The following is a 27,621-nucleotide window of genomic DNA, read 5'->3' on the forward strand; positions in this document are numbered from 1 at the left end:
AATTCATGTCTCTCTAGTTCTACCACCTTCCTGTCTCTGGAAGAGGTTGGTTTGTAGATTAATATGTTTCAAATTTTTGAATGTCTGTATCATATATCATAAATATAATCTAGCTATATATTCCACCCCTCAATATAATAAATAAATCCTTATAATAAATAAATAAATATCACCTCTCTCTCCTTTCCTCCAGGGTGCACAACGCCAAAGACCTTCTGTTTCCTTATCGACAAGGCTTGCGCTGCGCACTCTGTGGATGACAGAGCGTGAAGGGTCTCTCTCGAAGAAGATCCAAATCATTCAAAGTCAATTGTTGCCCCCAAAATCTCGCCGACAGCCCAGAAATGAACGGAAAGAGACAGCACCATACAGATGGCCTGGAACTGAACGTTAGGATTTATTAAACCTTACTGCCACTGCCCCTCTATCGCTGAATTAGCTTTCTGCTCTAGGTGATGTCTGGTGACTGAGGCAAGGAGCTGTGACATCTAGGCCCAGGTCCCTTCTCCTGTCAGGTTGCCGCCTTGTCCACATAATAACACAGGCGTCACACCTCTGCTGCTTGCTAGAGTCACTTCTCTTTCCTGTAAAATTACTTCAGCATTTTATAAATACACAGTGCTTCGGGACCTTTTACTAAACTGCGTTAGATGCTAATGCGCACCTTACGCAGCTAAAAATGGAGTACCGTGGGACACGCTCAGGCTTCCTGCTGTAACTTTGCAAAGTGCGTGCATTAAAAATTTTCCTTTTTTTTTTTTTTTTTTGAGGGCTGTGTCGGGGCAGAAAGCGGGCATTCCTGCACCATCCATTCAATGCAACTACGGTACCGTGTGCTAACTGGATAGCGCAGGAATACCAAAATGATACAGCATTAAGAGCTCACGCAGTAATTTAAAAAAAATGGCACTGTGCTAATGGCAACATTAGAACACGCACGATAAATCTGTGGGGTTCTCTTTTGTAAGTGCAAGTCAGTACACAGAACGTTACTGGAGGAAAAGCCTCGAGAAGCTCCCACACTTCTTAAACTGTCTTACAGGAACGGGACTTCATCATCATTATCGGCAAAAACCTCCATAGAGTATTTAATGTTATAAATTTAACAAACTTAGCTTAGGGCTGCCAGGTCTCTTTATTCTTCCCTTCTCAGGTTTCGCATCCTGTATCAAACTTCTTCTACTAACCTATAAATGTACTCACTCTGCTGCTCCCCAGTATCTCTCCACACTCGTCCTTCCCTACACCCCTTCCCGTGCACTCCGCTCCATGGATAAATCCTTCTTATCTGTTCCCTTCTCCACTACTGCCAACTCCAGACTTCGCGCTTTCTGTCTTGCTGCGCCCTATGCCTGGAATAGACTTCCTGAGCCCCTACGTCTTGCCCCATCCTTGGCCACCTTTAAATCTAGACTGAAAGCCCACCTCTTTAACATTGCTTTTGACTCGTAACCACTTGTATCCACTCGCCTCCACCTACCCTCCTCTCCTCTTTCCTCTACACATTAATTGATTTGTTTGCTTTATTTTTTGTCTATTAGATTGTAAGCTCTTTGAGCAGGGACTGTCTTTCTTCTATGTTTGTGCAGCGCTGCGTATGCTTTGTAGCGCTATAGAAATGCTAAATAGTAGTAGTAGTAGTAGTAGTAATCTTAAGACAACGACCGTGCATGTTTGCTGGTTTGGGTATCTCTCCCCCAGATAGCTTTATTTAGTTTACTTCTAGCATTAGAACATGACCATTAATAAAAAAACTAGAAAATAGGCCATTTTACAACCACAGTAAAAATGGTCTTAGCACACAGGAATGACTCACGTTAGGAGTGCACTAAGGCCACTTTTTTTTTTGTTACATTTGTACCCCGTGCTTTCTCACTCATGGCAGGCTCAATGCGGCTTACATGGGGCAATGGAGGGTTAAGTGACTTGCCCAGAGTCACAAGGAGCTGCCTGTGCCTGAAGTGGGAATTGAACTCAGTTCCTCAGGACCAGAGTCCACCACCCTAACCACTAGGCCACTCCTCCACTGTTGCTACTATTTGAGATTCTAGAAGTCGGGCAGATCACCAATGTGGCCGCGCAGGCTTCTACTTCTGTGAGTCTGACGTCCTGCACGTGCGTGCAGGACGTCAGACTCACAGAAACAGAAGCCTGCGCAGCCTTCTACATGGAATGTTGCTAGTGGAATAGCAACATTCCATGTAGAATCTCCAATAGTAGCAACATTCCATGTAGAATCTCCAATAGTATCTTTTTTTTTTTGTTACATTTGTACCCTGCGCTTTCCCACTCATGGCAGGCTCAATGCGGCATACATGGGGCAATGGAGGGTTAAGTGACTTGCCCAGAGTCACAAGGAGCTGCCAGTGCCTGAAGTGGGAATCTCGAACTCAGTTCCCCAGGACCAAAGTCCACCACCCTAACCACTAGGCCACTCCTCCACTGTTGCTACTATTTGAGATTCTACATGGAATGTTGCTATTCCACTAGCAACATTCCATGTAGAAGTCGGCCCTTGCAGATCACCAATGTGGCCGCGCAGGCTTCTGCTTCTGTGAGTCTGACGTCCTGCACGTACGTGCAGGACGTCACACTCACAGAAACAGAAGCCTGCGCAGCCTTCTACATGGAATGTTGATAGTGGAATAACAACATTCCATGTAGAATCTCCAATAGTAGCAACATTCCATGTAGAATCTCCAATAGCCAATAGTAGCAACATTCCATGTAGAATCTCCAATAGTATCTTTTTTTTTTGTTACATTTGTACCCTGCGCTTTCCCACTCATGGCAGGCTCAATGCGGCTTACATGGGGCAATGGAGGGTTAAGTGACTTGCCCAGAGTCACAAGGAGCTGCCTGTGCCTGAAGTGGGAATCAAACTCAGTTCCCCAGGACCAAAATCCACCACCCTAAGCACTAGGCCACTCCTCCACTTCACTTCCACTTTTTTAATGCATCTTTGTAAAAGAACCCCTTAAGGATCACATTCTATACATGGCGCCTAAAAAAAATCAACGCGGAAAACAGTTTCAACTAAGCGCGTTCTATAAGCGGCGCCTAGATTTAGGAGCGGTATATAGAATACGCTTAAGTCTATATCCCAGCGCCTAAAACTAGGCGTCTTCATTTACACCAACGAAAACGTGGGGTAAATTCCGGCGCAGAGGGCCACATTCTATAACTACAGGCATAGATTTCGGAACACCCACGAAAACACCCATTTACCCGCCCATAACCACGCCCTTTTGCCTGCGTGCCTTAGAAGTTAGGCGCGCTGTTACAGAGCACGCTTAGCAAGTTGTGGGCGTAAATTCTAACTACTGCCAATTAGTGCTCCTTATTGCTTGTGTTATCAACGCTGATAGAACGTGCCTGGATTTCGGCGCGGATCTCCAGGTGCGCTATATAGAATCCAAGGGTAATTGTGTAAGGCAGGATTTGTTCAGTAATACTGTCTAACACCAAAGAGAACTCCTTTCTTTGCCTGTAGGGCACAGGAACTGCTGGACTTACAGACCTTGAAAAGTCTGCAGTGGTGCTGGAACTGTGCTGAACACATTTAGAAATGGCTAAGCCAAAAAAGCAGGATTTAAACTGCAGTCTGAGAGAAGTGAATTGAAAAATAAAATGTGCCAATTATTTATCAGCTGTCTAACAGGTACATATGCAAAAAGCTATCCCAGGTCAGCGTCCTTGTAGGTCCCTGTTATGATCCCCTGCATCTCTGGCCCTCTGCCTTGGCAAACTCCTGACTGTGTCAAGTTGCCTCCAAAACAGTTCAATACTGTCATTGTGGAAGTCTTGGACCTCACACACATTATTCACCTGGGGGTGAGTCACCACTGGCAGTACACGCTGCTGCTGTTGGCACCCTGAACACCATGACTATTTTAGCATTTTCAAAAGTGGAAATATAAACAAACAAAAATCACCCACACACATGCAAACCCACACAAGCCGCTCCCAGCCATCTGCTGGCCATGGCACTGGCAGAGAGGGGGGAAGATCACTGGGCAAAACTGAGCTAATCTGAACGAAGGCCAACGAATCGGATTTATTCTCTGGTACAAATGTTATTCTCCCCCCTCCGCACAGGATGGGTTGGTTTTATAAACATGGTGTTCACATACTAAAGGTTCTCTGCTGTGAGCAAGATTTCTTGAAGAACAGAATGAAAGCAATCATAAACAAACACATCGGGAAAGGGAACGGGAGAGTTAAGTGACTTGCCCGGAGTCGCAAAGAGCTGCAGTGGGAATTGAACCCAGTTCTCCAGGATGAAAGTCCGCTGCACTAACCACTAGGCTACTCTTCCATTAGCAACACTCCATGTAGAATCTCAAATAGGGAAATGGGACTTGATATACTGCCTTTCTGTGGTTTTACAATTAAATGAAAAGTGGTTTACGTAGTATACACAGGTCCTTATTTGTACCTGTGGAAATGGAGGGTTAAGTGACTTCCTCAGGATCAAAGTCCGCAGCACTAACCACTACATTACTCCTCTACTCGGGGCATATAAAGACAATTTCCCAGCTGCTGCCGCAACTTAATTGGGTTGTTACAAACTAACACTACATCTCGGGCCATAGGCCCCTAACCACCTATCAAAATGATTAAATTAAATGGAACCTAGGGGAGAGTGGGCCCCCTACTGCTCTCGGCCCTCTGGTAAAAATCAGCAGCCGGCCACCTCAGTGAGGTTTAATCAGGCAAAGCTTTGAATACGGGGCCCCAAATGTTCCTCGAGACATCATCCATGTGGATAACCAGGAATCTGTTAATCAAGGTTGACCATGCTTAGTTCTTGGACGGAACCTGTGGAATATTCTGCCTGAGACACTTTGTACGGAGAAAGATTTTGGGGAATTTTGTAAACAGCTCAAAAAAACTTCCATCGTTCAAAGAATTTTTATGATGTTATCATACAGTGTTTTAGAGATCTTTGATTATGCTTTTTGTTTGACAGTTCTTATGAGAGATGTCTCTGCTTATTGGAAATCACTTGGAATTTGTAGATGGGTGGTCTATAAATGCCCTAAAATAAATAATTAAAATCACCTTAGCTGTTTAACTTGGAAAATTACCACGTTGAACAGCTAATATAAAAATACTATTTTGGAGTGAGGGACAGACAGGGACTGCATTTTACAATTAATTTATGAGTCATTACCATGAATTAACACGTGATACAGCTAGTAGTGTCACTTGCAATGATATCTGCCACGCAGTTAGCACCTGATAGGGTGGTGGATGCTTGGAATGCCCTCCTGCGGGAGGTGGTGGAGATGAAAACGGTAACGGAATTCAAACATGCGTGGGATATGCATAAAGGAATCCTGTGCAGAAGGAATGGATCCTCAGAAGCTTAGCCGAAATTGGGTGGCGGAGCAGGTGGGGGAAGAGGGGTTGGTGGTTGGGAGGCGAGGATAGTGGAGGGCAGACTTATACGGTCTGTGCCAGAGCCGGTGATGGGAGGCGGGACTGGTGGTTGGGAGGCGGGAAATACTGCTGGGCAGACTTGTACGGTCTGTGCCCTGAAAAAGGCAGGTACAAATCAAGGTCAGCTATACACATATGAGTTTATCTTGTTGGGCAGACTGGATGGACCATGCAGGTCTTTTTCTGCTGTCATCTACTATGTTACTATGTTATCTGCATAAACTACAGTAGTAGTAGTAGTAGTATCTCTCTGAAAAACAAATAAACAGACGCTGCAACATGTCCAACAGTTAACCCAGAGGTTCTACAATTGCTACCTACATAAGAATAGCCATACGGGGTCAGACCAATTGTCCACGTATTATTATTATTTATTACATTTGTACCCCGCGCTTTCCCACACAATGCAGGCTCAATGCGGCTGACATAGTAATTTGAAATACAAAGTTAAGAATAGAATTTTCAATAAAACAGTAGTAAAACAACGTAAAATCGGGCTTAGTAGTGCCCAGAACACGGCAGCCAGACTAATAATCGGCACATCAAAATACGAAAGCGCGAACCCCCTACGGGAAAAATTACACTGGCTCCCACTAAAAGAACGCATCACGTTCAAACTTTGCACCCTAGTCCATAAAATCATCCATGGTAACGCCCCAGCCTACATGTCACACCTAATAGAACTACCACCCAGGAACGCAAAAAAAATCTTCTCGCACATTCCTTAATCTTCATCCGCCCAAGTGTAATGGTCTGAAACACAAATTAATGCACGCATCTACCTTTTCCTATACGAGCACGCAGCTCTGGAACGCGTTTGCCACGTAATCTGAAAACGGTCGGTCTATGAACTGACCAATTTCCGTAAACTACTGAAAACCTCTCTCTTCGACAAGATATATCACAAAGATCAACATGTGTAACTGTACAATCTTTCAAACTTCCAGAATTGTCTTATAATGTCTTTTGCTTTAACACTGTCATGTATTTCGCCACCATGTAACACAAAACCCTCTGTAAATTAATTGTATATTTACTTCTATTTCCAGTATCCATGATGAATTGTAAGCCACATTGAGCCTGCAAAGAGGTGGGATAATGTGGGATACAAATGCAATCAAACATATAAATGGCAAGTGACCGACTCACCTGCAAATGTGCAGTAGAGACTTCCCTCTCTGTCCCGCCCCCGCGTCAAGATGTGATGATGGAACAGAAAGGGAAACTGCGCTGAGGAGTGCACCACACGGAAGGGAAGGGAGGGAGGGAACCGCCGAGGTCACTACTGCGAGGTCGCTGCCGGCCCCCCTCCACCCGGGCCCTCTCTTCTCCATTGAACTTACAGCGCCAAAACCGCAGCAGGCAGATCATCTCCCGTCGGCCTTCCTTCCCTGCCCGTGTCCCGCCCTCGCTGATGTTATGTCACACGAGGGCAGGGCACAGGCAGGGAAGGAAGGCCAATGGGAGGCGATTTGCCTGCTGTGGTTTCGGAGGTCAGGCGCTGTACGTTTAATGGAGAGGAGAGGGCCCGGCCCGGGTGGAGGAGGGGATAGGGGTGGCAGCGACCTTGGGGGGGGGGGGGGGGGGGGGGGGGGGGGGGGGGGGGGGGGGAGGGAGGGGAGTGCAGGAGAAATGCTGGACATGGGAGGGCTCAGAAGTAGGGGGGCCTTGGAGCTGGGAGGGAGGGGGGCCTTTGAGCTGGTGGGGAGGGGAGGGGGCCTTGGAGCTGGCAGGGAAGGAAGGAGGATGCTGGACATGGGAGGTCAGAAGGAGGGGGGGCCTTGGAGCTGGGAGGGATGGACAGAGGGGGCCTTGGAGCTGGCTGGGAAGGAGGGACGGAGGGGGTTCTTGGAGCTGGGAGGGGAGGGGGGGGGGGCGGAGGGGAGCCTTGGAACGGGGAGGGAGGAGGGAGTGGGGCCTTGGAGCTGGGAGGGATGGACAGAGGGGGCCTTGGAGCTGGCTGGGAGGGAGGGACGGAGGGGGTTCTTGGAGCTGGGAGGGAATGGGGCCTTGGAGCTGGGAGGGAAGGGGGGAGGGACGGAGGGGAGCCTTGGAACTGGGAGGGAGGAGGGAGTGGGGCCTTGGAGCTGGGAGGGATGGACAGAGGGGGCCTTGGAGCTGGCTGGGAGGGAGGGACGGAGGGGGTTCTTGGAGCTGGGAGGGAATGGGGCCTTGGAGCTGGGAGGGAAGGGGGGAGGGACAGAGGGGAGCCTTGGAACTGGGAGGGAGGAGGGAGTGGGGCCTTGGAGCTGGGAGGGATGGACAGAGGGGGCCTTGGAGCTGGCTGGGAGGGAGGGACGGAGGGGGTTCTTGGAGCTGGGAGGGAATGGGGCCTTGGAGCTGGGAGGGGAGGGGGGAGGGATGGAGGGGAGCCTTGGAGCTGGGAGGGAGGGAGTTAGACATCAAAATAGAATATACCAATACTCGCCCGTTTTAACGGGCTTAACGGCTAGTAAATAAATAGATGATAAGTTGAGCTAGATAATATATGACTAGGATAAAAGAGGGTAGATGGGTAGATAGGATAGTGTAATTTGGGAGAAAGGGTGAGGAGGGATAAAATTAAGGAGAGACGGAAAGAGAAGGATGGGAGGTTGGTATTTAAGTCAGAACAGGATTGGGAGTCTCCGGAGGTTGGCGAGATTAGGTTGGGGCATTAGGGTAGGCTTGCTTAAAGAGATGAGCTTTCAGCGTTTTTCTAAAGGGCAATGTCGCCCAGTATCCTATTTCCAAAAGTGGCCAATTCAGATCACAAGTATCTGGCATCAGAGGCAGACTTTTTTTTTTTTTTGGGGGGGGGTGGGGGGCAAGTCTCTGCCGCTCTCTGGCCCACTGCAACCCCACATACCTGGGCTGGCAGGGGTCCCCCAACCCCGCCGGCAGAAGCCTTCCCGTGGCGATACTTGGCGCTGTGCTGCTGGCGTACATGCTCGGTCTTAGTGAAATCGCGCATGTTCAATTTCATTAAAACCAAGCACGTGCATGAAGGAAGGGGAAGCAGCGAATACTGCCACAGGAAAGCTTCTGCTGGTGGGGCTTGGGGACCCACCCCCAGCCAAACCAGCACACTTTAGGGGGGGGCCCAGGATGAAACCCAAATTAGTAGCAACAATCCATGCTACCAATCCTGGGGCAAGCAGTGGCTTCCCCCATGTCCATCTCCATAACAATGGCCTTTTCCTCCAGGAATTTGTCCAAACCTTTCTTAAACCCAGATATGCTAGCCACTTTTACCACATCCTCTGGCAGCGAATTCAAGAGCTTAACTATTCTTTGAGTGAAAAAAATATTTCCTCCTATTTGTTTTAAAAGTATTTCCGTGTCATTTCATCGAGTGTCTCCTGGTCTTTGTACATTTTGAAAGAGTGAAAAAGTGATTCACTTTTACCCATGCCACACCACTCAGGAGTTTATACACATCAATCACACCCCCCTTCAGCCCTCTCTTTTCCAAGCTGAAGAGCCCTAACCTCTTTAGACTTTCCTCAAATGGGAGGAGTTCCAGCCCCTTTATCATTTTGGTTGCTCTTCTTTGAAGCTTTTCTAATTCCGCTATATCGTTTTTGAGACACGGTGACCAGAATTGAACACAATACTCAAGGTGAGGTCACATCATGGAGTGATACAGAGTCATAATAATATTTCTTGGTCTTATTTTGCATCCCATTCCTACCGTGTTTCCCCGAAAATAAGACACTGTCTTATATTAATTTTTGCGCCCCAAGACGTGCTAGGTCTTATTTTCAGGGGATGTCTTATTTCTCGGGGAAACATCGGGGTCGCCCCCCCCCCACCCAAGGTCGCCCCCCCCCACCCAAGGTCGCCGGGCCCCCCATTCCACCCGCCCTCCGTCGCTCCCGGAAGTTGGAACTAATCTTGAACGCCTCCTTTCACCTTCGCACTCGCAGCAAGCAGCAGCGGGGCAGACCTCTCCTTCCTTCCGTGCCCCGCCCTCGCAGACGTTACGTCAGGCGAGGGCGGGGCATGGAAGGAAGGAGAGGTCTGCCCCGCTGCTGCTTGCTGCGAGTGCGAAGGTGAAAGGAGGCGTTCAAGGTTAGTTCCAACTTCCGGGAGCGACGGAGGGCGGGTGGAGGGGGACCCCTGTCCGGCTCTCGGCGGCCCTGCTTTAAAAGAAAACAAAAAAAACTTTGCTAGGTCTTACTTTTGGGGGAGGCCTTATATTTTCCAATTGCAGCAAGACCTCTACTAGGTCTTATTTTCGGGGGATGTCCTATTTTCGGGGAACCACGGTAGTAATTCCTAGCATCCTGATTGCATTTTTGGCTGCCACTGCACACTGGGCAGATTTCAGCGGATTGTCTACAATGACACCTGGATCTTTTTCTTGAGTGCTGACTCCTAAGGTGGAACCTAGAATTAGGTAAATACGATTTGGATTGTTCTTTCCAATGTGCATCACTTTGCATTTGTCCACGTTAAATTTCATCTGTCGTTTGGATGCCCAGTCTTCCAATTTCCTTAGTTCTTTCTACAATGTTTCACAAACCGCATGTATTTTGACAACTTTGAATAGTTTTGTTGTCATCTGCAAATTTAATCACCTCATCACTCTGATTTCCAGATCATTTATAAATGTTAAATAGCACTGGTCCCAGTACAGATCTCTGTGGAATTCTACTATTCACCCTCCTCCATTGAGAAAAATGGCCATTTAACCCTACCCTCTGTTTTCTGTCCAATAACCAATTCCTAATTCACAGAAGGACATACAGTGGTGGAAATAAGTATTTGATCCCTTGCTGATTTTGTAAGTTTGCCCACTGACAAAGACATGAGCAGCCCATAATTGAAGGGTAGGTTATTGGTAACAGTGAGAGATAGCACATCACAAATTAAATCCGGAAAATCACATTGTGGAAAGTATATGAATTTATTTGCATTCTGCAGAGGGAAATAAGTATTTGATCCCCCACCAACCAGTAAGAGATCTGGCCCCTACAGACCAGGTAGATGCTCCAAATCAACTCGTTACCTGCATGACAGACAGCTGTCGGCAATGGTCACCTGTATGAAAGACACCTGTCCACAGACTCAGTGAATCAGTCAGACTCTAACCTCTACAAAATGGCCAAGAGCAAGGAGCTGTCTAAGGATGTCAGGGACAAGATCATACACCTGCACAAGGCTGGAATGGGCTACAAAACCATCAGTAAGACGCTGGGCGAGAAGGAGACAACTGTTGGTGCCATAGTAAGAAAATGGAAGAAGTACAAAATGACTGTCAATCGACAAAGATCTGGGGCTCCACGCAAAATCTCACCTCGTGGGGTATCCTTGATCATGAGGAAGGTTAGAAATCAGCCTACAACTACAAGGGGGGCACTTGTCAATGATCTCAAGGCAGCTGGGACCACTGTCACCACGAAAACCATTGGTAACACATTACGACATAACGGATTGCAATCCTGCAGTGCCCGCAAGGTCCCCCTGCTCCGGAAGGCACATGTGACGGCCCGTCTGAAGTTTGCCAGTGAACACCTGGATGATGCCGAGAGTGATTGGGAGAAGGTGCTGTGGTCAGATGAGACAAAAATTGAGCTCTTTGGCATGAACTCAACTCGCCGTGTTTGGAGGAAGAGAAATGCTGCCTATGACCCAAAGAACACCGTCCCCACTGTCAAGCATGGAGGTGGAAATGTTATGTTTTGGGGGTGTTTCTCTGCTAAGGGCACAGGACTACTTCACCGCATCAATGGGAGAATGGATGGGGCCATGTACCGTACAATTCTGAGTGACAACCTCCTTCCCTCCGCCAGGGCCTTAAAAATGGGTCGTGGCTGGGTCTTCCAGCACGACAATGACCCAAAACATACAGCCAAGGCAACAAAGGAGTGGCTCAGGAAGAAGCACATTAGGGTCATGGAGTGGCCTAGCCAGTCACCAGACCTTAATCCCATTGAAAACTTATGGAGGGAGCTGAAGCTGCGAGTTGCCAAGCGACAGCCCAGAACTCTCAATGATTTAGAGATGATCTGCAAAGAGGAGTGGACCAAAATTCCTCCTGACATGTGTGCAAACCTCATCATCAACTACAGAAGACGTCTGACCGCTGTGCTTGCCAACAAGGGTTTTGCCACCAAGTATTAGGTCTTGTTTGCCAGAGGGATTAAATACTTATTTCCCTCTGCAGAATGCAAATAAATTCATATACTTTCCACAATGTGATTTTCCGGATTTAATTTGTGATGTGCTATCTCTCACTGTTACTAATAACCTACCCTTCAATTATGGGCTGCTCATGTCTTTGTCAGTGGGCAAACTTACAAAATCAGCAAGGGATCAAATACTTATTTCCACCACTGTATGTCTCCTATCCTATGATTTTTTTAATTTTCTCAGGAGTCTCTCAGGACAAATCACTCCTATCTGTACCTTTCTCCACCACCGCTAACTCCAGACTCCGTCCCTTCTGCCTCGCATCACCTTATGCCTGGAACAGACTTCCCGAGCCCATATGCCATGCGCCCTCCCTGCCCATCTTCAAGTCCTTACTCAAAACCCATCTCTTCTCCCTTGCTTTTGGCGCCTAACCACCTTCCCCATTCATGATACCTACACTGACTACATAGTTTGTTACCTTAGATTGTAAGCTCTCTTGAGCAGGGACTGTCCTTCCCCATGTTTTAACTTGTACAGCGCTGCGTAACCCTAGTAGCGCTATAGAAATGCTAAGTAGTAGTAAGTAGTAACTTTGTCACAAGCTTTCTGAAAATCTAGATACACTACATCAACCGGCTCACCATTATCCACGTTTATTCACACCTTCAAAGAAATGAAGCAAATTGGTGCGGCAAGACTTCCCGTGGCTGAACCCTTGCTGACTTTGCCCCATTAAACTATGTTTGTCTACGTGTTCCGTAATTTTCTTTATAATAGCTTACACTATTTTGCCCGGCACTGAAGTCAGGCTTACCGTTCTTGCCTGGATCACCCCTGGAACCCTTTTTAAAGATTGACCTTACGTTGGCCACCCTCCAATCTTTAAGCACTACGAACGATTTTAATGATAGGTTACAGATCACTAACAGCAGATCGGCAATTTCATGTTTGAGTTCTTTTCAGGTGTATACCATCCAGTCCGGGTGATTTATCACACTAACTTGTTGATTTGGCTCAGTACGTCTTCTAAATTCACTGAGATTTCTTTCAGCTCCTCTGCATCATCACCCTTGAAAACCATTTCTGGTACAGGTAGATCTCTTACATCTTCTTCCATAAAAACCGAAGCAACAAATTCATTCAAACTCTCCGCTAAGGCCTTGTCTTCCCTGAGTGCCCCTTTTGCTCCTTCATGATCTAACAGTCCCTCGGATTCCCTCACAGGCTTTCTGCTTCTGACTAGCCGTCGAGCCCGTAAAAACGGGCTAGTATAGGAAAGGGGGGGGTTGAAAGCCCCCCCGCCGCCGAGCTCGCCCCCCCCCCCCCGAGTCGCTGGCACCCCCCCGAGTCGCCCCCACCCCTCCACCCGGCCGGGCCCTCGCTCCGCTATTGAAACAGCGAGGGAACGCAGCACACAGCTCTGCTCTGCTGAGCTGCCGTCGGCCTTCCTTCTTCTTCTCTGCCTGTGTCCCGCCCTCGTGTGATGTAACGTCGTCGAGGGCGGGACACAGGCAGAGAAGAAGGAAGGACTGCAGCTCAGCAGAGCTGTGTGCTGCGTTCCCTCGCTGTTTCAATAGTAGAGCGAGGGCCAGGCCGGGTGGAGGGTGGGTGGCGGCGGCGACTCCGGGTGGGGGAGCGTTAGCGACGGCGATTTTGTCCCTCGCAAATGCGTCATCACGTATTGACGCGGGGGCGGGGCAGAGAGGGTCTCTACTGCACATTTGCGAGTGAGTACGACACTTGCCGTTTATAAGTTTGATGGCCCTGAAAAGTGTTTCTATTTGTCTCCGCGGCAAGTTTTCCTTCATATTCTCTTTTAGCCTTCTTTATCAGTATTTTGCATCTGACTTGCCAGCGCTTATTATGTTGCTTCTTATTTTCTTCATTCGGATCCTTTTCCCATTCTTTGAAGGATGCACTTTTGGCTCTAACAGCCTCTTTCACTTCATCTTTTAACCGTGCTGGCTGTTACATCTGCTATTATTGTGGGGTAGCCACAAAACTGTAACATACCTTGGAATGGCAATTCCTGCACAAAAATCCTTTTCCACTTAAAATGCCTCACTCCAAGGACTCTTTATATGAAAGGATGGTGGGAGTCCTTAAAAAATGTCACCTCCCCACATGGACTTGTAACAAAGAGGGCTGCCGAACTACTAGGAGCTGTATAGAACATTCCGGCACTTTTCAGACCTCATAGGATAAGTTCCCTGCAGTGTTGGCCTTTTCTTCGCCTTCAAAATCCCTTCAGACTGGCCAGGAGCTTGCTGCTTTCATAGTTTAGGAAACCCCATTTAGGTAAACAACAGCAAAATGCCCCCTTGATGGATTGATTTTATAGCATGAATGGAGCATGATGAATTGAATTTAAATAATGGAGGGGTGGGGGGGAGGTCTGAAAGAGCTGAACGGTGCAAGTCAGTGTGAAAAGTCCTTGTGCAGCTCTGAAGCTAATACATCCTTCTGGCAAACGCCTTTGAACTGCTAATCAAGAATCCTGCACAATAGCCTGGGTTATTACTCTGCATAACAAAAGGATCCCAGAAAATGGTAGAGGGTTCCCCTCCCCCTCTAACTGGGCTCCAAGGGGGGGGGGGGGGGGGGGTGAAAATCGGCCCTGAGAAAGGAGCCCCAGGATGGAAGACAGCTCCTAAGACTGAGCCCCCAAAATAAAAGACATGGCAATTTGCTCTCAAGTAAAACCCAACAGAGCAATAAATTTCCGCATGTGCAGAGGGGATTAGATCAGGTTTCAGTTCTGCTGGGGGAAGGGGAAGGAAAGTCCTTTAAAGAGGCCCTGTTTTTTTTCATGTGTGTTTAAAAGGTGAAGGTACCAGGCAGGGACCCATGGATAACTTTTATTTATTTTGTTACATTTGTATCCCCCATTTTCCCACCAATTTGCAGGCTCAATGTGGCTTACGTAGTACCGTAAAGGCGTTCGCCAATTCCGGTGTAAACGGTTACACGGTGATGTTACATAATAAGGAATCGTATAGAGGAAGAGGTTAAGTTCTAGAGCACCGTTTCTACGGGATGCAAGTTTTAGGACAAAATAAAAGTCACCTGTTTAAACTTAGCTTACAGATCCTGCCAAGAGGCCGTGGGAGATGCATCCATGTTGTGCGTTGCGGCAGGAGCACATGGCCGCATGGTAGGTGATGGCAGATAATGAACGAAAAGGTGCATTCAGTATTGAGTTCGGACAGCCACTTCATGCAGGTAACGCCCCTCTCCCCCCCCCCTTCTTGGGAGCATTATCCAGACACTCCACAGCTCTTTTGGGCTGATCCCTGCAGACTACACTGGTGCATTGTTTTCCATCTTCTTGCAATGAAGAACCATCTGTGTTTATCCCACTCCTTTTTGAATTTCACCATAGTTTTTGCCTCTGGGAGGGTATTTCAGGCAGCCCTAGGCCATTTCCTGGTGTAGCTTCGAATCTCGACCCCCCCCCCCCCCCCCAGTTCATGTAAATGATGCAGAAAAAGGCCTGTATGGTCCATCCAGTCTGGCCACCCTACTGGGCCAGAGTTGTCCATGGAAATGCCCTGTTTAGAGTGTGAAGTTCATTTAAGTTTTGCTTTGATTCCATCCATTTTGTATAGGGCTCCTCTGTGTTCATCCCATGTTTTAGAATTCTGTCACTGTTTTTTGTCCCCATCACCTCGCCCCAGGAGGGTATTCCAGGTATCCACCACCCTTCTCTGTGATATTAATGAAAATATAAGCAGTTAGACTTGGTAACACTAGCTCTTCCCCATGCAAATAGAGGGCTGACACGATAGTTACAGGCAGGAGCATAGCCAGACCTCTCAACATTTGGGGCAGCCGGAGCCCAAAGTTAGGGGGGGGGGGCACAGTTTGGCCCGCTTCCCTGCTGCAACCCCACATACCTTGGGTTGGTGGGGTGCTGAAACCTTTCTTCAGCACTGTTCTCTGCGCATTGTCTGCCCTGCTTCCTCTCACATCGCGTGCATGCTCGGTTTTTAACTTCCTCTCACGTCACATGCATGATCGGTCTTAGTAAAACCAAGCATGCACGCGACGTGAGAAGCAGCAGGGCAGGCAATGTGCAGAGAACAGCACTGGAGAAAAGCTTCAGGTGGTGAGGGTTAGGGACCCCTACCAGCCAAACCAGGGGCCCCGAATCTAATTTGGGGGGGGGGCCAGGCCCCCAAGGCTCCCCGTAGCTACGCCACTGGTTCCAGCTACTGGCGTTCCCAACACTTTCCAAACTTATCCCAGTGTCCCCACAGCCAGTCAGGATTTCAAGATATCCAGAATGATAACCTCCACTCCCCATACATACCAATACACTCAGGTTTTCCAAATACCCGTAATGAAAATACACAAAATAAGATTTGTATGCACACTTCTACAACTGTGTGCAATTACCTTAAATTTATTCATTAGGGGTATCTTGAAAACCCCGTGTGAACGGCTGTGCACGGGACTGAAGGCTGCCTACCCCTGCAATGAGATATTAGAGGCCCAGATCTACTATAATAAAACTCACCCTCAATGTTCTGAGGACACTGACGTCAGTGAAGCCAAGCTCTGACTTCCTTCAAAAAGGTTCGAAGGTTCGTGGTGGTGAAGCCACCAAAATCGCTCGGGGCCCCACCCTCGAGGGCGGAGCAATGGCAGAACAACGAAGGGGTTGGTAGGGAGGGAGGCGGGGTGGGTGGGAAATCGCTCCGGGCTCCACCCTCGAGGGCGAAGCAATGGCAGAACAACGAAGGGGTTGGCAGGGAGGGAGGCAGGGAGGCGGAGGGGTGGGAAATCGCTCGGGGCCCAGCCCTCGCGTCAAACGTCATGACGTTCGGGGCGGAGCAATGCCAGAACAACGAAGGGGTTGGCCAGGGAGGGAGGGAGGGGGGTGTTGGCGACGAAAACCTTGCTAGGGCCCGTTTCATTTGCTCTGAAACGGGCTTCTTTTACTAGTTATCTATATTATATACAAATTCACTGCGGATCTCTTGAAAAAACGACTGGCCTGCAGGGAAAGCCCCAAGTAAAGAACAGATTTACCAGCCAAATCCTCTTTCTGAAAAGTCTCTTCAGAGCAAGCTGGTGTTGCCCTTTGGTGAACACAAATGTTCTTTTAATTAGAGGAAAAAGATAAGCCACGCTTCAAAAGACGTTGATTGTCTATAGGGTCATGGATTTGAGACATCATTTTTGTGAAGTACAATTAAACTGGTTTACATTTAGTATACATGCAGGTACTTTCTCTGTCCCTAAACTAGTTTAAGTCAGTAACTGCTTCTAATTGAACAGCGGAGGTAATGAAAGACTCTCCCCAAGGTCGCACAAAGTCAAAGATTTAATACATTTTACAATCCACCTTTCATAATAACAACCATAGTACAGTGGATCACAATTAAAATGGAAGAAGTTAAGTCTTAACCTCAAATACCATGGACAACTTAATCTAAAACCTCTCTAGATCATATCTCACCTTAGAAGCTTTTCAAGTTTTTTTTTTTAAACATCTGCTATGCTCATTTTTATTACCATAATCTGTACAGAGATCACAGAAATTATTTCTGTGGACACCAAAAAAATAATAAGAAAAATTAAATAGCCCCAGGTTAGGAGTCCATTGTGTTCCGATTTTATCCAGATCTAAGGAGTCAAACCAAACCAAACCTGCTGATGAATCTTAACACCGAAGCTTCTGAATCCTAGTGAAATTGAGCTGGCCAAAGTGCAGGTAGAGGTTACAGACACAGCCGCCAGGAGCTGAGGCACTAAGAGAAATCTATCCATTCCTCTACCTTTCAGTGAGCTTTTTCCTACAGCATCCCTTTACCTTGGGTCCAGTCCCAGCATGCTTTGCGGCAAAGCAAAAAGCCTACCGAAATTCACAGCCAACTTGTCATGTTAGGTACATGCAAGCTCAGTTCCCCACTGACTTTTTGTGTTTACTTAAAACGTATTTTAGGTTAGTCTGATAGAATGGGTCAGTTGCAAAACCACATTCTGACGTCATTTCCTCTTTCCGCGAGGGCGGAACTCTGAGGGAACGAACTCGAAGGGAAGGCTAGAGACGGGCAGGGCTTTCAATAACATGGTTGCTTCGACAGAGGTAATCAGGGGAGAGAGGAGAATCGCTGGGTGGCTGGAGGGGGTGGCAGGGGAGAGAGGAGAATCACACACATTCTCTCTGTCACACACACATTCGCACCCAGTCTCACTCTCCCTCTGTCACACACACATACTCGCACATTCACTCTCTCTCTCACACAGTCACTCTCACACACACTCTCTGAGGAAAACCTTGCTAGCGCCCGTTTCATTTGTGTCAGAAACGGGCCTTTTTTTACTAGTTATCACATATCCTGCTTTGAAGACCAGGTCTTGACATTTTCTGTGGAGTCACCCCCAGCTCTGGCCACCTTACACACTGCGATCCAATGCAGGTGCCACTTAAAATATATCCATAGCCTTATTCAATCGTTTTTATTAATTAAAACAATTTCTATTTCACAATCTGCAATTCTAAGCACGAGACATTAAATCATTACAAAGCCAAGAAAAACCAATTTAAATAAAATGAAAGGAAACATATCAAAACATTAGGCAAATAAAGTCTTAATTCCCTTATGGAATTTTAAATAATCAGTTTCAAACCTTAGCGCTGACGGCAAAATGTTCCCAGAATATTTGACCAGAAACTGTAACAGCACATTCTCTAGTCGTGAGTTCAAATTTTCACGTATTATTTTCACAGCCAGCAAAAGCAATTAGTTACATACAAATAGTTAGCGACAATCTACCCTTCCGGAAGTTGCTAAAAACTTACCTCTTCAAACAAGCCTACCCAAATGACCAGACTTAAACTATGAACCCACTCTACACCTCTCCTACCCCTACATCTCCTGCCCATTTCACCTATCTCAACCTGTTTCCTAACAACCACATCATACCTCTACTATTGCTACAGCTGTGTTTTTTCTGTGATACTATGTAATTCCGTACTATGATTAGGGTGGTGGACTTTGGTCCTGGGGAACTGAGGAACTGAGTTCGATTCCCACTTCAGGCACAGGCAGCTCCTTGTGACTCTGGGCAAGTCACTTAACCCTCCATTGCCCCATGTAAGCCACATTGAGCCTGCCATGAGTGGGAAAGCGCAGGGGACAAATGTAACAAAAATAAAATAGATACTATTGGAGATTCTACATGGAATGTTGCTACTATTGGAGATTCTACATGGAATGTTGCTATCCCACTAGCAACATTCCATGTAGAAGCCTGCGCGGCCACATTAACAGTGGAGGAGTGGCCTAGTGGTCAGGGTGGTGGACTTTGGTCCTGGGGAACTGAGGAACTGAGTTCAATTCCCACTTCAGGCACAGGCAGCTCCTTGTGTCTCTGGGCAAGTCACTTAACCCTCCATTGCCCCATGTAAGCCACATTGAGCCTGCCATGAGTGGGAAAGCGCGGGGCACAAATGTAACAAAAATAAAATAGATACTATTGGAGATTCTACACGGAATGTTGCTATTCCACTAGCAACATTCCATGTAGAAGGCTGCGCAGGCTTTTTTGTGAGTCTGATGTCCTGCACATACGTGCAGGACGTCAGACTCACAGAAGCAGAAGCCTGCACGGCCACATTGGTGATCTGCAAGGGCCGACTTCTACATGGAGTGTTGCTAGTGGAATAGCAACATTCCATGTAGAATCTCAAATAGTAGCAACAGTGGAAGAGTGGCCTAGTGGTTAGGGTGGTGGACTTTGGTCCTGGGGAACTGAGGAACTGAGTTCCATTCCCACTTCAGGCACAGGCAGCTCCTTCTGACTCTGGCCAAGTCACTTAACCCTCCATTGCCCCATGTAAGCCGCATTGAGCCTGCCATGAGTGGGAAAGCGCGGGGTACAAATGTAACAAAAATAAAAAAATAAATAAAAAATTACTGAGCGGGAAAGAGCGGGGTATAAATGCAACAGATAAATAAAAACAAACAAATAAATAAATAAAAATCACGGCCCAATATGGCTTATCCTTGTCCTCAATTTTACGCAGTAGGTCTATCTGGTGAAACAAACAATGACCTAAGGATTTCATATATGAAGGTCCCAGAGCAGTTGCCTTCCCACCCAGTCCTTGGCAGCCACCAGTTTTCAGGGTATCCCTATCAAGTGGAGTGGAGTAGCAGCCCTAGTGGTTACAGTAGCAGATTAAGAACCTGAGAGACCTGAGTTCAAATCCCGCTGCTGCTCCTTGTGATCTTAGGTAAGTCACTTAAACCTCCATTGCCTTAGGTACAAACTTAGAGATCCTTTTACAAAGCCGCAGTAAAAAGCGGCCTGCAGGAGTGCGGGCGCTGGGCCACTTTTTACTGCGGTTGGGAAAAAGGCCATTTTTTAAAATGGGATGGGAAATGGGCGTGCGCAAAAATTAAACCTAGCACGTGCCTATTTTCAGCCTGAGTCCTTAACACCAGCCACTGACCTAGTGGTAAGGGCTCATGCGATACCTGCGTGGTAACCGTGCAGCACGCTTCCAATATGGGCACGTTACCGATTACCGTCGGGAACGCCCACCCCACTGTAGAAAATACAAAAACGTTTTCTACCACGGGATTTGGGGCACGCCAAACTCAGAATTACCGCCGGGCGCCGGTGCTACCCCGGCAATACTGCCGATTTGGGCATGGTACCCACAAATTAGCCCTCCCGCAGCTTTGTAAACGGGCCCCTTAGATTGTTAGGCCTCTAGGGACAGGGAAATACCTCGTAACTAGAAAGGCATGAACTAAATACGTGAGAGAGATTTGCATTCAATGGTGGTAGTAGGTACACAAATCTCCTCTTTGCATAATCATTAGGGATATCCTGAAAACCTGACCCTGCTGCGAGGACTGGGAGTGAAAACCAAGGTCCTAGAACAAGGTGGGCAACCACAGTCCTCAAGAGCCACAAAACAGTTGGGAGTTTTCAAAATTTGTTCGTGGTCCTCGAGGACCGTCCCTGTCCTCAGGGACCACACGGCCAGTTGGGTTTTCAGGATACCCACCATGAATATGCAGGAGACAGATTTGCATAGAATGGAGGTAGTGAATGCAAAATCTATCTCCTGCATATTCATGGTGGGTATCCTGAAAACTCAACTGGGCAGGGACGGTCCTTTAGGGCCACGGACCAATCTTGAAGACTCAACTGGATTGTGGCCCTTGAGGACTGTGGTTGCTCACCCCGTTCTAGGACCTTGGCTTTCACTCCCGGTCCATGAGGGAAAGCAGCAGGGTCAGGTTTTCAGGATATCCCTAATGATTATGCAAAGAGGAGATTTGTGTACCTACTACCACCATTGAATGCAAATCTCTCTCACGTATTTAGCTCATATTCATTGTGGACATCCTGAAAACCTGACTGGCTGGGTGTGTTCCAAAGACCGGGTTGAGAACCCTTGGTCTATTGTAAATGAAATGGGTCCGATTTTATGAAAGGACACCTATGTGAGAAGCCCGAGAAGAGATCTATTTCAAGCCTATTTGATACAGAAGATAATGGTGCCCAGATGTCTTCATTAAAGACATGCTCATGTACACTTTTTCACCAACTCTGCACACAGTGCAAATGTAATGTACACGCTCAGAGTATACACACACGCACAAGCTTTGCTCTACCCAAACCATGCCCCAGAAACATTTACACGCAGCGTGCATGTAAGTACATGCTATCTTCTGTTACTTACTGGCCTGAACACGTATACCTCGGGAGAAAGGAGAAACAGGGGAGATATGATACAGACGTTCAAATATTTGAAAGTTATTAATCTGCAAACAAACCTTTTCCGGAGACGGGAAAGCGGTAGAACTAGAGGACATGAATTGAGGTTGAAGTGGGGGGGGGGGGGGGGGGGGGGGGGGGGGGGAGAGAATGAGGAAAAATGTCAGGAAGTGTTTTTTTTCCACAGACAGGGTGGTAGATACTTGGAATGTTCTCCTGCGGGAGGTGGTGAAGATGAAACCGGTGATGGAATTCAAAAATGCATGGGATAAACACAAAGAAATCCTGTTTAGAAGGAATGGATCCACAGAAGCTTAGCAAAGATTGGGTGGCAACACTGGTAACTGGGAAGCAAAGTCAGTGCTGGGCAGACTTCTACGGTCGTACCCTGAAAATGGCAAATCAAGGACAGGTAGCACATACAATGAGTTTTATCTTGTTGGACAGACCGTACAGATTTGTCATCATCTACTGTGTTGCTTGTTCTCATGCACAGCTGCACAACTTTAAAAGTTTTATTTTCTGCATGCAAAGCAACTGTGCGGACAAACACCTTTATCAAAATTACGAGCTATACAGGAAGAGTTTTGTCTTTCTATCATGTTTTCTGTCCCAGAATTGTTTTTGAAACGTATCTTAAATATGCTATGTTGAGCAAACAAAGAAAAACATATCTCGGTATCTGAGAACCAGCGACTTCCTTTCTGTTTTGTCCGAAGTGCTACAGATTTCTAGTTCTGTGGTTCTAAACAGGGAATGAAGTGAAACTTTCACAGGGATACGCCTGTGGTCTTCTCCTGATGAAGACTCAATCCCAGGGTCAGATGACTAAACCTGGTAGTCTATGAAGTTCATTAGAGCGGGCTGTAAGAGGGGAAACACGAAGCCTACGTATACCTCTGGATACTGAATGATCAGTTCCATGGGGATTTATGAGCCACTTTGACTAGCTATGGACACTGGGCAGTCAGGGTTTTTTTTTTTTTTTTTTTATAGACAGAATGTTGAAGCAAACCCCTTGGGCTTCTATTCTGCAAAATTTGGAAGCGAAGACATCACATATGGGTTCGTACCTTCATGGGAAAGGGCTGAATGCTCAGCCACCCTTAAATTTGGCCCCAATATATATCTTTGTGTATAGAACGATAAATTAAGTGAACATCTCTTGACATTTAGTTACATAACTCAGGAAGGCTGGCAAACTTGAGCACTGTACAAACAGGCTTCTAGGTGCCGAGTGCCATGTCGTTCTCTTTAACCTGGTCCCATATTCTTTTTCCTATCCAACGAATTCCGTAAATCATCCAAATAAAAAACATTTTTCATATTTAAGAACGTTTTTACTTGGCTGGTATTTCTTTCGACCAGACCACTGCATGGGACCTGTTGGTGTTTTACCAGTCGTGCGCCTAATCTGTAACTAAACGATGCAGATGTGGGACCCTTAAGATTTTCTTCAGGGTAAAGAGGCCGATGCCCAGACTGCTACATTGATCTTGTACAAAAGTACGTTTCCCCCAGTTGCAGGTCAGAATATTTTTTGACCACCTGATCAGCACTGCTTATCTACAACAGTGTTGTAATGAATATTAAGATAGAGAGAAGATGGAGTCAGTCCAGAGGGCAGCTACTAAAAGGGTCAGTGGTCTTCTTCATAAAGCCTATAGGGGACAGACTTAAAGATCTAATATGTACACTTTGGAAGAAAGGCAAAGAGGGGTGACAGAGACGTTTAAATACCTCCATGGCATAAATGCACAGGAGATGGTCTCTTTCAAATGAAAGGAAGCTCTGCAATGAAGGGGAATAGGATGAAGGTGAAAGGGGATAGACTAAGAAGTAACCTGAGGAAATACTTCTTCACGGAAAGGGCGGTGAATTTGTGGAACGGCCTACTGGTGGAAGTGGTGGAGACGAAAACAGTTATCTGAATTATAGAGAGCTGGGGACAAATACATAGGATCTCTAAGGGAATGATTGGAAGAGTAGACGGCATGGGTGGGCAGAGTGGATAGGCCATATGGTCTTTATCTGCCTACAAGTTTTCTCTGTTTCTATCCAATAGCTTCAAAATCAATTGGAGATTAAGTGTTATCATCTAACTTACATCGAAAAGGTAAACCTTATCCCAGTTGTGCATGCCACGGTAACATCAAGACTGGATTACTGCAATGCACTATACAATGGTCTGACTACAAAGGGCCTGCACCAGCTCCAGTTGATTCAGAATGCAGCAGCAAGACTGATAGAACTTTGCAAGCAACGTGACCACATCACACCATTTTTGCAAAAACTTCATTGGCTACCAGTACAATACAGGGCTAAATTTAAAACTCTATGTCAGATCTTCAAGGCCCTAAAAGGAAATGGCCCCGAGTATCTGAAGAATAGGATGATCCTCCACACACCGCCAAGGACACTAAGGTCCTCCCAAGGACTTTCACTAACTACACCCTCTCCAAAAGACATTACACGATGTGATACCCGCAAGCAAGCCTTCTCAGGTGTAGTCCCCACACTCTGGAATGCATTGCCTGAAAGGCTCCGCTTAACACAAGACTATCTCTACTTCAGGAAGCAGGTGAAAGCTTGGCTCTTCAACCAAGCCTTTAACGAAAGAAGTAACTAACTTTTTAGTCTCACTCACACACACAAGGATTGACTCAGGCTGCACATACTGCAGTGGGACGTTTATCCATTCCTACCCTAGCTGAGATGATATTTAACGCAGTTGTGGAACGCATTACCTACAGCCCTGAAAACCATTGACGAAATAACTAATTTTCGCAAATCTCTGAAGACACATTTCTTCAACAAGGCCTACAAAGAGAACCCATAACCTTACAAGACTACCTCACCAACCCACCCAGTTATTAAAGTCCACCTTCTATACTAGCCTGCCTAACACCTTCCTTCTCTCTTCCATTACTTAATCTTAGTACATTACTAATTGTATCTGATATCCTGGAATGACTGTCTTACCAAAACTCTGTAAGCCACATTGAGCCTGCAAATAGGTGGGAAAATGTGGGATACAAATGCAATAAATAAAAATAAATAACCATCTCTCTGACTTCATGTGCAACTTTCTTCAAATCAGTCACATTACTTTCTAATTCTTCCTGCTTTCTTGCTCATCTATATGTTACAACTTTGCCTTACCCTTCACTGCCAATTGTAGTGTTCTATTGCGTGGTCATTGCGGGTAGTATACCACGCCATACTTTGTATTGTTACTTGAATATTTTTACTGCTGTAATTGTCTATTGCTCATGTTTGATCTATTCTCACTGTACACCGCCTTGAGTGAATTCCTTCAAAAAGGCGGTAAATAAATCCCAATAATAAATAAATAACTGGGCCCCAGCCCCTCAAGGCTGTTTCCTAGAAGTGAGAGGAAGACTACCAGAGAGGTTAACGGTTGGTTTGGACAGAAACCTTCCTAATATCCAAGAAATGCAGGCTCTGATATTGGCCCTAGGCACCTTTAAACTTTTTTCTATGTAAATATTTTGTTCCCACCCTCTCAATCACAACCCCGGCGCTTATGGTGTCAGGTAATACGGCCTTGATAAGCTACAGGCATTTCAGATCTCTACAGGTTTTATTCACTTTCCTCCTTTCCCTTTAACCACATTTTAATGCAATTGATGCCATGGAGTCGTGTCTCAGGTCTGGCCCTGGAAGCAACAAGGTGGCTTTAAGGCCTGGGAGGAAGATTCTTACAAGAGCCTGGTCTGGGGCTCCTTCTTCTCCCTTGATCCCTGCAGCAGACAAAAGCCGTTTATCACCCTATCAGAAAAATGTCCAATAAGCTTGACCTTTATGGAAAATAAACCATGCAGCCACGAAGCTAGCCATTTATTTTAGAAAACAGCTGCTTGTTACTTCCAATGGAAATATACTTTTTTTTAAAAAGCGTGGCCGATCCCCTCCTTGCCTGCAAATGGATCTGTGGTTTCAAGAAAAAAAAAAAAAGAGCGAACAGATCTGAGAAGAGTTATCTAAATTAGGAAGCATTAAACGCAATTACCGAGGAGGCACAGGGTAACACCAGCCCTTTAAATCGAATAATCTGGGTTTTATCTGCTTGAGAAAGTGGCCTGCCCCTGGTTTTATTTGCTTGCAAGTTGTTGGCCCGATTAAAGCTATATAGCCATGGTTTCAGCCGGGTCCTGGGCCACTGCGGGTGGGCAGCAGGGTGCCTGCCAGACAAGGAGACCACTTGCCTTGAACGAGCTGCACAGAGCTTCCGTTCAAATATTTGCAGATTTCTATCGAGCTCCTCAAGAGTTACTCAACCTAGCCGTGCAGTCAGTCCCTTGCAACGTATTCCGATTTATTTGCAAAGCTCCCTTTCTTTATCAAAACTTTTATAAAAGGTGCAACCGTGAAGGCTGAATGAACGGGGTCCACTTTTGGAAGCTGTGGCAGGTTTCCTCAGTGCATTAGGAAAAGCGCAGGGAGATTCAGACATTAAACAATACCCCCCCCCCCCCCAGCAGGCAATCAACATCTGCATTAATACAAATGATCAGCCATTTAGAAGGTGGGGGGGGGGGAACCTCCATAGCTCTGACCATGTGTTACTTACTGTAAGCGACTGATCTGGTGCAGATTCGACTTTTTCCTGCCTTCCCCCCCCCCCCCCCCCCGAGGTAGGCGAGAAAAATGTGCAGAGCCTGCCATCCCCTCCCCCAACAACAACAAGGGGCTCAGGGCTTGGAGGAATTCACGGGCAACCCAGCTGCCAAAAATATTGTGAAAATCTAAAAGGGGATTCATTAGAAACAGATGGCTGCCTCACAGTCTTGATTCTCTGCGTGGCCCTGTCTCCCCCCCCCCCCCCCCCCCCCCACCCCCAAATAAAATAAACAAGGAGTTAAATCATACCCAAACACGCGTAACTGGCCCCCTTTCTGCTCCAGATCCAGGAAAAAAAAAAAAAAAGTTCGGTGCTAGGAGGCGAGTCATGCCAGGAAAAATTGTTAAAAAAGAAATGTCTAGGATTTTTTTTTTCCCTAGTTTGCTTTCGGATTTCTTTTGACAGATGTAAGCCCTTGGAAGAGAATCTATGGTACAGGGAAATCCATACAGCCTGCTCCCCCCAGCTCCTTAAATCTAAAAGGATGTGTTTTTCACCTTTCTACGTTACCCTCTCCCTAAGCACATCACCATCCACCCTTTTTTTCTGTGTATTAACCAGGTAAACAGCGAGCCAGCAAAATGGGTTTTTCTATTGTCCTTACAACGCTTAACCTGGGATAAGAGATGAGGGTCCCTGCCCCGGAGAGATCTGCAAACAAAACACCGCCACCCGGACCCCTGCAACACCAAATAGCATGGAGCTCAGATGACTTGAACCTTTTCTTCTACCCAGAGCTGGTGGCTGCATGGAATCGACCCCTGTCTGTGTGGCTACTTCATTGATTTCTTTGCATTTTAGCTCAAATCTAGTGCCGGCGAGCCAAGTCGCGGAAGCTTTTTCTCCTTACCTGCAGGGAAGATGCAGAGGAAAGCGGTGAGGATCTGGAGGACGAATCCCAGGGCTGTGGGTCCTGCCCCTCTCCCCATACCCATCCATCCAGCTTGGGCTAGAACCGCTATCCTCTCCCTGGAAGAAGGGTGGAGAGAAGGAGGGAAGAAGAAGAAGAGAAAAACATCAAGTCACCCTCAAGCCAGAGAGACCTGTTGCACAGCACAGCACCCCAGCAAGACTGCAGCCAGCCCAGTCCCCACATTCTCCCCTCCCTACGAGGCAGCACAAAGCAGTGAATCATGATTGCAGGGCCACTGGCAGGCTCTTCCCTTCCGCCGGGCTGCACCAATGGGGAGGGGAGGAGGAGGCATGAATTCAATCCATTATACTCCAGAAACCCGAGCCTGCCAAGGAATGAGAGGAGCCTCTCTGCAAAGAGCTAATGGAAAAAGGAACGGCAATGCCTAGAGCAGCAGACAGCCAGGGCAAGCAGAGCAAAGGCATGGCTTCTTATGCATTAAAGAGGGCCTCCGAATCTCTTTAGGTTTTTCTGTGCGTCAATTGCTTCAACAAACATGCATTTCCATTCTGGGTTTTATTTTTAATTCGTTTTGATTGACTGGGTGGCAGCCGTCCAATAGGGCATCCCTGCGTTCAAAACATGTCACTTGATCAGCCAGCTGTGTTTGAGAGGGCAAGGCTGTTCTGCTCAAGAGATGCAGCGAAAGCCATTTGCAATGTTGCATGCTTTTGAATTTCATTTTGTGGCTTAAGTGCCAGCTCTGTGGGTGCAGAGCACCCCTCCAATATTGAACAGTGTCCAGAGACCC

At 46.9% G+C, this 27,621-nt stretch overlaps 1 protein-coding gene across 1 annotated transcript in view; it reads right to left on the reverse strand.

Moving 5' to 3' along the window:
• Nucleotides 1–27,621, reverse strand: part of RGMA (repulsive guidance molecule BMP co-receptor a) — a 106,912-nt gene that overhangs the window by 34,052 nt on the left and 45,239 nt on the right. The window contains exon 2 of the mRNA XM_030189720.1: nt 26,808–26,926. Within this exon, the coding sequence (XP_030045580.1) occupies nt 26,808–26,926 (119 nt within the window). The remainder of the gene's footprint in view (nt 1–26,807; nt 26,927–27,621) is intronic.

The sequence above is a fragment of the Microcaecilia unicolor genome, chromosome 1 (assembly GCF_901765095.1).
Source record: "Microcaecilia unicolor chromosome 1, aMicUni1.1, whole genome shotgun sequence".
Lineage (NCBI taxonomy): Eukaryota > Metazoa > Chordata > Amphibia > Gymnophiona > Siphonopidae > Microcaecilia > Microcaecilia unicolor.